Source organism: Mus pahari, chromosome 22 (genome assembly GCF_900095145.1).
Source record: "Mus pahari chromosome 22, PAHARI_EIJ_v1.1, whole genome shotgun sequence".
NCBI lineage: Eukaryota > Metazoa > Chordata > Mammalia > Rodentia > Muridae > Mus > Mus pahari.
The window spans coordinates 38,617,825-38,628,488 of record NC_034611.1 but is presented as its reverse complement, the minus strand read 5'-3'; the positions used below and the strand labels follow the sequence as shown (position 1 = coordinate 38,628,488).

The 10,664-nt window shown below is 43.4% G+C and overlaps 1 protein-coding gene across 2 annotated transcripts in view; it reads right to left on the bottom strand.

Annotated features, from left to right (window-relative positions):
- Positions 1 to 7,435, bottom strand: part of Map3k7 (mitogen-activated protein kinase kinase kinase 7) — a 58,020-nt gene extending 50,585 nt beyond the window's left edge. For both annotated transcript variants that reach the window (XM_021222015.2, XM_021222016.2), the window contains exon 1: positions 7,005 to 7,435. In XM_021222015.2, the coding sequence (XP_021077674.1) occupies positions 7,005 to 7,124 (120 nt within the window). In that variant the 5' untranslated portion in view covers positions 7,125 to 7,435. The remainder of the gene's footprint in view (positions 1 to 7,004) is intronic.
- Between the last annotated feature and the right edge of the window lie 3,229 nt (positions 7,436 to 10,664).

Below are 10,664 nucleotides of genomic sequence, written 5' to 3'. Positions count from 1 at the left end.
TCCTCTATTGAGGGACATCTGGGTTCTTTCCAGCTTCTGGCTATTATAAATAAGGCTGCTATGAACATAGTGGAGCATGTGTCCTTATTACCAGTTACAAACCGCATTTCTTTAATCCTGAAATATATGAGCACCTAGTATATCCAGCTGCTGTTTTGAGGAACTGAGTGTTCTTTAGCTAAACTGACAGTAGCAAAGTGGAGGAAGCCTTAGAAGTAGAAAATAAGCTATGGCTCACAACCATCTATTTTTCAAAGCATCATATTCAACAGGTTAACTGTTGGAGAAGGGATTTATAAAAGGTTTTCACCCTTTCAGAAACTGGAGTGACTGGGATGATAGAAGCTTGCACACAAAGCGGGGAGGAGGAGTCTCCAAAAACAGCTGCCCTCAATCTTTTCCATCCTTGTCTGTCTTTACCATTGCTCTACTGAGGAGTTCACAACTTTCATCGTAAAGCTGGTCAAGAATTGCTTCTATCAGTAGTATAGTGAACTTCAAAATCAGGCCTCAAGAAGTTTTAGCGATTTCCATTTCCTTCCTCTTAGAACCCAACATCATGAGATAATGGCCCACTTGATACAGAAAGGCCTCATGGAGGATGATTGGGCATTTGCTGAGAGTATAACTGATGACCAAGCAGACAGAGACAATACTCTGTCAGACATGAAGAAGCAACCTTGGATGTCTCTGTTCCATGTGACAGTAATATGTATCAAGGCACTTGTTTGGTTTCCTCCCAGGGGCAAGGGGCTGAGGTGCATATTTTACATATCAAAGCAGACCTGGCCTCCAGGTTCTCCAGCATCTCTCAGTCCCTACCTGGCATCCTCTGCTCTCCTCCTCGAGGCTCTTCCCTCTATCCTTTCTTCCCATGGTGACTTTCCTGCCTTAGTTCCTTGGGGCCAGTGAACTTGTCTGAGAGCAGTTTCCCAATAAACCTGCCTATGTATAATCTAATCTGGCTTGAGATGGCTCATTTCCTCAGTGAAGAAATAACCTATCACTACATGGACTTCTGGAATGAATTCAAAGAAACAGACAGGTATGAAAAGAAGTGTTTGTCTATAGTAACTAAGAATTAGAAACCAGTGTTAACCATTAGAAGACAAATTAAGAATAATTCCATCTTGGTCTTCTTCAACAACTATTAAATGTTAAATACCAACTTGAAGCTCGCATGGCTAGTGCTTTACCCAATAAGCCACCTCTCCGGCTAGCCCAAGTTCAATCCCGAAACAAAAAGCAAGATGCAGTGGCATGTCTATCTAGCACTTCCCATCCAGTGAGATGGGAAACAGAAAGAAGATAACTGCCTGGAAGTATGCAATATAGCAATAGAGATAGAAATAGAGACAGTCACAAATAAAATGGAAGGCAAGAACTGACTCCTGAAAGTTGTCAGGTGTTTGTGGTGAAAACGCGTGCACTTGTGGGCAAATAAATAAATAATAAATATTTAAACACCGACTCCATTCCCTTTACTTTCAGAGGACCACATTTCCCTTGACCTTATTAAGATTTGCAAATTGTGTTATTTTTCTAATTAATCCAACCCCCACATTCTGGAGAAACTTTATTTGGAGAGAATTTATTACAACTTGAGCCATAATCAGATGTTAGCAAAGAGCTGGAAGTTAACTTCAGGTGTTACTGTATCTTTCACTGTATTAGCACACTGTATCTTCACATGTTCTCTAATGGGCCACACATCCCACAGTATATACACAACAGAATGGGTTTTATTTCATTCCTACGAGATGACCAAACCATGTAGACTATTGCCATTACAGGACTCATTGGTTAAGGAAGTCTATTTCCAGGAACGGAGCAGTGGCTCAGCAGTTATCAGTACTGGCTGCTTTTTCAAAGAACTTAGGCTTTGTTCCCTGCACCTCCAGAAAGGTTCACAACCATCTAATAACTCCCATCCCAGGAACTGATGCCCTCAACTCATCTCTGTGAGCAACAGACACCTACACAGTGCACAGACATATATGCAGGCAAAACACTCATACTCATAAAATGGTATAAAAGTAATAACAAAAAGTCCATTTTGTCTCTGTCTCTCAGGCTCATGTCAAACAACACTTTCCTGGTGGAGGTAATTTCCACAACTGTAAGAATTTACGAACTGGCAGAGACAATTACAAAATAATGAAGTTATACTTTATTTGCTACCTCATTTCTAGTTCAAGCTGGTAATGTGTTTGCTCCACAAGCAAGGGGACTCAAGTTCAAACATTTGGTGAAGTGGAACACATTTATAATTCCAGCACTGGGAGGCAGAGATGGGCAGATCCCTAGTCAGCTAGGCTAGCTAGCCCACTTGTGTGTTTCAAGCCAGCAAGAGAGCTGATGGCACTCAAGGAAGAACACAGGAGGTTATCTGACTTCTGGATTCCACAAACGGGTGTACAGGTGCACTTACACAGAGGTCAACATGCACACAGGCAGCCTAATTCCTTAAGGATTAAATATTACTCCTTTCCTTCACGTGAATAAGATTTAAAAAAAAAAAAAACAAAACAAAACAGCAACTAACATGGAAACAGCTGTACCGAGTGTGTTCTTAATTTACTATTAAATGATTCATGTTGATTGTCTCCACTGTATTTAGTCCAGTGGTTATGGCTGTCGGCTTAGTACCTCTGTTCGAGGCACTGTGTAAATGGACCCCCAGCTATGCTGCCATCATAGAAATGTGGAACATGACAGAAAAGCATAGACCCTAAAGTCATTAGTTAGGATGTGGCGTCTCCAACTATTCAGAGCTTCAATATCTATTAATAAACTGTCAGGGTAGAACTGCTGACAAGACAGACTTGATAACACACAAGCAAAGCTCCAGGTTTCGCTTTACTACAGGCTTTTAAAGCCTTCCACAGAACGTCTTCACCACCGACATCTAACTCTCTAGAACTGTAAGCCGCAATTAACTCCCTCTTCAGTTGTTTTTGGTCATATTTTATCATTTGTAAAAACAACTAATACCACACCTGACTCACTTAACTAGCCTTTCCTTTAAATGTATGTCAGCTTATGTGTTAACCTACATGTACATGATACACAAATAATCTCTGCAGCCATCTCTTTACTGTAACCATTCCAGATGTATACTGACATCGGTGGCCACCAATTTCACATAGAAGAACTTACTGGTTACTTTTGGATATTCATAGCTAACAAATCCATAGACTCGTTTATTCAGGTCCTATAACTTCAGGCTCTCTTCTAGTATCAGCTACCTAATAGTTTATAGTCACTGTTAAATTTCTTTCTACCTAGTCCCGTCCTAGTATATTTTAGCTTTAAAACAAAATCTTTTCCATGCCTCTTCAATAAAACATAAGCAGACATGTAAAAAGAGTAGTTGTACATGCCAATATGCTCAGTTGTGGTCGACATTCTGGGACTCTTCTACAAAGTAATCCCTGTAAATACAGTCTATGTACTCAAGTGACAGTCCACCAATGACTGACTTACTCATAGCAGCTAGCTCTTTATAGTATCTTTTACTCTTGCTAAACATAAATATCTATTAAATATAATGGAATAGAAGGAATCAAGACTGGAAAGAATCAGATCTCATTTCCAGTGTAAATTCTGGCTTAGCCAAATTATGTAAAATAACCTTTGGCTTACCAAATATTAGAAAACCGGACGTGCATCCAATTCTCATTAATTATGCTGTGAAAATTTTATTTACTGGTTCAACAAATACCTAGAACTTTCAGGCACTATGCACCTCGATTAGAGACGTAAGGCAGGTACTTTGTACCTGGCTGAGGTAGGTGCACAATTCAGTTAGGAGCCATGAAGGACAACAGAAATACTATGTCCCAAGTCCCTTGGGGAAAGCTTCTCTTAGGAAGGGACATTTGTGGAGGGACTTGAATGGTGAGAAGGAACTAGTCACGTGATATTTTGGAGGAAGAGCACAAAGGCAGAAGAACAAGTGCAAAGACAATTATTCAATTAGCCACTAGTGATGTTTTGAGCCAAGGAGAATGAATTTATTTGGAATGTAGCTTCAACCCTGTCTTCACTTCCTGGAGCTCACGTGTCCGTTATGGCTCATGTGCTTGATCCACACCACATCTATGAGTTTAACATTGTGACTCTGGGAAAGTCACACTCTTAGGGTTCTTCCATTGAGCCCCAGCCGAACTGTGCAGAGAAGAGAATGTTAAATGTGCAGGACCAACCTCTAGGAAGGAAAGGGATATTCTGAATCTTCCTTCCTAGAACTAGGCTCCACTATAGACTACTGAAGTGACACCGCACACAGACCTAAAGGACGCAGACTCACGAGAGAAAAAGTTCAAATCCCAGCTCTACCACTGACTGAAACCAAACTCTGTGACCAGTTGTCAGTATCTATAAAATGTTGAGAGCAGTTGTCTGTCTACCCAACTACATTTCCTGGGAGATTATGACTACTGCCAAAGAATGCGCAAACTTATTGTGGAGAACAAGATTGTCCATGTTGGAAACAAGGTATTTTATTCTTACAACAGGAATAGATTTCTAATAATTTTGTCTAATCTATCAATTTAAGAGAACAATCACAGGTCTCCAAATTGAATGACCTGCCTACATATATTCTGACATAATCAATACAGCATCTAATTTTCTAAATCTGAGTACATTTTCCACCAAACCATCCCACCCTGAAGGCATCTAGTCTATGTCCTGACTCTTTTCACAGACGCACAGGAAAGTTAAAAACTGAATGACTTATAAAAATTAAGTACCCATTTCTTAGGCAGAAAACGGATATAATCTGACATGACAGTGAGGAGCCACAGTACCCTAATACTGCACGGACGGAAACGTCTTAGAAATGTTTATCTACGAGATGATCCCACATCTACCTGGAGCTAGGTGCTTCCCCGACACAGCTTCTAATTATCTTAGTGCAACACCGAGTCCATTATATTGTTGGCTGAGAAATAAATAACGTGGTTCTCTTAACTTACTGTTTTGCTTTCTGGGTGCTAGGATTGAAGCCAGAGCCTCAAGCGCAGAGGGCAAGAACTTCAATACTGAGCTATACACCAAGCCATTATTTTCTTAATTTACAGGGTGATATACTTGTCCACATAAAACACTGAAGGCATGTAAGATAGTTTTCATGTTGGGTCATCTTTCTGTTTTCCTATTTATGATTTAAACTAGAGATGGAATGTAAGTTGAAATAGCTTGAGTGCCCATGATGCACCGCTGACTGTACAATCTGTTTAATATGCTCACATGAAGACAATAATGGAAATTATGTAATGGTTTTGACATCAGAAAGGACTGAATTAAATCGAGACTGTAAAAATAAACTAGGTTCTAAGATGAAACAAATTTCAAAAATGTACCAGCTTTGGATTGAGGGCTTCAAATTGATTATTGTCTCCCTTAGCAACTTGCAGGCCCCAATGAGGCAAGAATGCGAAAGCTTTAAAAAGTAGTGTGCAAAAAAAATAAGGCTGCAAAAATCAAACAAAGTAAGCTCGTGGAAACATGTGGTAGACCATGAAGTACAAGTTATTATTATATAACAATTTGTAGTCTACAAGGACAGCAATTCACGAGAGTACACGTAAATGCTTATTTAAAAGCTGCGATTCTTGTATACTGACTCATTGAAGTTTTAGTCTTAAAAAAGAATGTTATCCATGAAAGCTGGATCAACTACCCGCTTCTGAAAAAAGGAATTTATCTTAGCTTCAATGGGGGTGGGGGGGCATATAAAATGTTTTCCTCTTCAAAAACAGGCGCCTTCTTTTAGCATATGACCTTAAAGCGGGTCACCCTTCCTGTCTGGAACTTTGCTTCCTAATAATATGTCAGGCACTACATTGGATTTTCTGCACACACTGCTTAACTGGATTTGTCACACTGATGAACAGCAATCACTCCCATCTTACACGTAAGGAAATGAACATACAGAAATCAGTAGGAAACCTGTTTATCTCTCTCTTAAGCTTCTTCCTCTGCCTCAGACCTTCCCCATTCCAGCACACTTTTTCTAAGACAATCATGCTCTCAATGAACACAACTCATCTCTGGTTAGTTTTTGTGATAAAGATATCACTCAGTAGTCCTCTAAGGTAAAGCTGTATTTATTGTCAATTTGCTTGCAACTTTTAACTCCTTACTATACTTTAAAAATGAAAAAAAAAAAAAAAAAAAAAAAAGGACAACTCTAGCTATCAAAAGCCTGCACATTAAGGTACAGAAAATGCACAGTGCTCTTAAAAAACAAAAACCGGTTAAACTCATAGAAACTGTGTGAATGCGTTTCTAATCAAAGCTTCAATGAGTTCTAAACTGTATTTTGGGTATATGTACACAGTTTTTCTTTTCTCTTTAGTAAGTAATAAGACTCTTAGAAGTCACTGACCCCACTGTGAATCTGAAAATAGGCAATGAACCGAAGACGCTCTTCCACCTGAAGATTGAATTTATTCGGTTTTTCTAACAAGCGGTTTCTGGTGTAGCGAGCGTAATATTCTGACTGTCACCATTATCACTCCTTGCCTCTTCAGACTATGCTACTTGAAACATGTTTTCCTAACAGACTTCCGTTACTAAAGACTGAAATTAATCTACATTAGCCCAATAGAGAAAGAAGAATCCGGGACCAGGGGAAGAACCGTGAGACGTTCGACGCTCTCTTTACCAGCCTATCCCGAGCATCCTTTCGTGTCACACACCGCGCTAAGTCACACACACAGACAAACACACACACACACAGACACACACACAGACAGACAGACAGACAGACAGACAGACACACAATCCTGGACTCTAACACCACTACCAGCGAACTGAATTCCCGCAGCCACCAAACTCTGCCCAGTCTATTTACGGATCATTGAACTGCCGACCCCATAGGAACCAGGTAGAGAGAATCACAGATTCAGACTCAAGCCCCGAAGCCCATCGGGAAGCCGCCTCCCGCCCGGGATCCCGGGCGGCGCGGGGCAGCAGGGCTCGGCCTCGCTCACCTCTTCCACCTCGATCTCCTTGTAGTCGATCTCTTCGAAGTTCAGGACCTGCGACGGCGCTTCGATCATCTCACTGGCAGACGATGAGGAGGACGACGAGGCGGCGGAGGCTGTCGACATGATCCCCCGCGGCGCCCGGGGGGCCGCGCCCGCCCTTCAGCCCGGAGCCCCGCAGCCCCGCCGCCCGGCGCTCCGTGGCGCGGGACCGACCCGGGCCACCGCCGAGTCCCGGCTTCGGCTCCTCAGCGCTTTCCGTCGCCGGGCCCCGCCCACCACACTTCCAGTTCCGGTTTGAACTCGGTACTGGGAGGGAGGAGGCGCGCCTGAGGGACCCGAGCCGGGAATTTGGTGACCCGGGGAGAGAGAGAGGGAGAGCGGGAGAGCGGGAGAGCGAAGCCGGGCTAAGGGCGGAGTGGAGGAGGGCGAGCGCGGAGCCGTGGGCCCGACGAGCAGGCTTCGCGAGACTTTTGCCAAGGGGGGGGGGAGCCCTCGGAGGCAGGAGGATACCGCGAGACCGGGCGCCGTGACGTAGTAAATGTGCGCGGTCGGAACTGGCGCCGAGCGAGCCCGAAGGCGGTCCGGTTGGTCCTGCGGGATTCAGCGGGAAAGATGAACTCCGTCGCTTTCTGCCTGTTTCCTTTGCGCCGCGTCGTGCCTTCCCCTGCCCTGTCCTGGGCGGTCTGCGGGCAGGCATCTTCATGTCGGGGTTCACCCGTGAGCGGTTGGAAGTTGGGAGCTCGGCGAGACGTTTCCGAGCGTCGTGCCCGTTCCCCCATTAGGCGGCTTCCCCGAGCTGGCGAGGGGGGGGGGGTTCGGGAGCCTCGGGGAGCGCGCGCCGTCGGGGTAGCACCGCGACGCGTGAGCGCTCACGGATGGAAGGCGACATCGTGGTGACACCCCGGTGGCCTGTTGCACACTTCCTAAGGCAGTTCAGACGGCCTCGCTTTGTCGCGTTCCCGAGGCTGTCGTCCCCAGCAGCAGCCCCGAGGGTTTGTTTTGAGAATCCGGGGACACCCCGAGGAAACGGATTTGAAGAGGAGCCAGTATGCAGCAAAGCTGGAAGGAGAGTCACGCTTCATTGTCCTTCACAATGTCTATGTACAGCATTGTGGCGACCTTTGAAGGACTAAAATATGTCTTTGAAGGACTGCTGAGGAGTCTAAGGGAGAGCATAGGGTGGTTCCTGAAGACTACCGAACAAGATTCGGATTGCTATGGGTAAAACCCCGCATTCCGGGGTTGCTAGAGTTAAGATAACTTATTGGGAACAAAGTTAATAGTCTGATTTCTAGGAAAGGACGAAGGGCACAGGCTTGAACCTTCGGCAAAGATTCACTGCTAGTTTAACCTAAGATACCTTTATAGGAAGGAATATTGCCTTTGGGCAGTCTTCATAGCAAATGTTAGTTGTACTGGGATTATTTATTTTAACCTGATGAGGAGTTTCAACTTCGAGAAGTTATGCTCTCATAACTTTTCCTTTCCTGCCTTTAATGCTAGTGCTGTATGTTTACTAAGGGTTCAGCAGTAGCATGGCAATTCGGAGTGTCACAAGCTAGGTCAGAGAACCCCAAGATGGAGAGTATTATCCATGTTGTATGACCAAAACGATTTTAAATTTAAGCTGGGTGCTGAGTTTTAGTTGATTTGACTGGAGACCAATGGAACCATTGGGAGTTACATTTCGTGCCCAAGGATGCGCTCTTGAGAATGTCAAGTCCTAAGCTTACTAACAGAGGCTGAAAGTAGGGGAGAGAGTAGGGATCCCAATTTTACTACACGGGAGCTTTCTAATAGAACAACAACCAAAGATAATGTAAAAAGAAAGTAAATTGAACATGTTTGCAAGTAGATCATTGTATTTGACAGGAAGCTACTGTGAGTTACCATTCTCATTTTGTAAGTCATAGTAACAGTGACAAAGAATATTTTCTTCCTGCTGCACACACATTCTAGGCAGTTTTACCCAGGGTCTTGACCTTCAGCATCACTGCTACAACAATGATTTCTGATGTATCCTGAATACTAAATTTTTACCGAGTTTTGGACCTGTCGGGCACCTGTATCTATCAAAAGATGTAATATAAATGCCTGAAGATCAGAATGGAGATTCACCACGAGACTGATGAATGCCTGGGATGAAACTTTCTGGGTTGACTGGGTGGGTGTGGGTGGGATTCAGGACTGCGGTGTTTGAGTCTCCTATTTCACAGGTAATGAAGTTTCTGGTGAGACTCTGATCTGGCTTATGATTTTGAAAGAAATCAAAGAAACTTAGGCCTTTGGAATCGAAAATCTGGGAATTGACAAGGCATACTTGAGAGGTTGTTATTCATTTATTTGCTGTTTCTCTTATCTAGATATACATATTACTGAGATGAACATACACTTAAATCTAAAGTTAGGATATTGTTGGGTAAAAACTGTTCTGGTTTTCTAGTAATTTTACCTTCTGTGGGATATTTTTATTTTGCCTGAGCTTTTAAAAAAATGTGCTAGTTGCTGTTAAGGTGTATGTCTTTTCTCTTAAAAGCACAGGTTTTAGGATTCTGTTACAATTTCCTTTTCCAATTCTGCCACAATCTCTTTAATAAATTAAACTCTCAACTTTAATATGTCTCCTAATACTAACATCAGTGGATTATGAAAAAATTTAGATGAGTGACTGATAAATAAAATTAATTAACTCTGAAATAATTATTAGTTTACTATTTTCCTTCCTTGGGTATGATAATAGAGGAAACAGTTATCCACTGTGGGGCTGGGGGAGCTGTAGGGAGCAGGCCTGGAACACGAGTGGGTCAAGGCGTGTCCAGATTCCAGAAATCTCATCCTGAGATTGGTGGGAATGGGATTGTTTCCCATCTGCCCCAGGCCTCCATACCTCTGTGCACATAGCCCTGTGCCCCCACCTTTCCCCCACCAGAGAAGATCATGGAGTCCAGTAGCCAGGTTAAATTTCCTCTTTCCTTATAAGGTCAGGTCCAACAGCACCTGGAATTCCTCCTTATGCAAATGAGGCACCTCCTGCACCCTGGCCCTGGCCAAGGATGTACACTCACCCCAAAGGTTTAAATAGCCTTTGTCCCTCCCATTAAAAGACCTTTCTCCCTGAAGCCAGTCTCCAGAGGGTCTATTCATACTGGTTGTGACCACAAGGGTCAGGTCCTTATGAGTAGGGAAGCGGTGAGTATCCAAGCGGGGCTGAGAACAACAATCCACCATAGACACTAGGTCCTAGTGACCAGGAGAATCTGTTGTCACAGAAATGCCTGCTGACTGGCTTGCACTTGAAATTGGAGTCTGGCTCAGGTTGATAAGTGTTTGAAGAAGATGCATATAAATGAACTGGGATGAGCAGTTTGGGGTGCTTGCATATGGGGATGTATAAGTCCCTTGTGTAGTTTGAACCCAGAGGAGGAAGACAAGGGTTAGAGACCAGCTTTGCTCAGACTACCATATTCTGGTGACGTCAATGTAATTAAGGTAGGATGGAATACAGGTAATATATTTCTTTAAACACTTGATCTTGATTTGGAATGTGTGTTTAGACATTTCGTGTATTGGCCTCTGCTTGTACTCTGGGGCCCTCAAATGTTAGGTCTGGTTTTTGTCTAGTGTGAGTGTGTGTGTGTGTGTGTGAGAGAGAGAGAGAGAGAG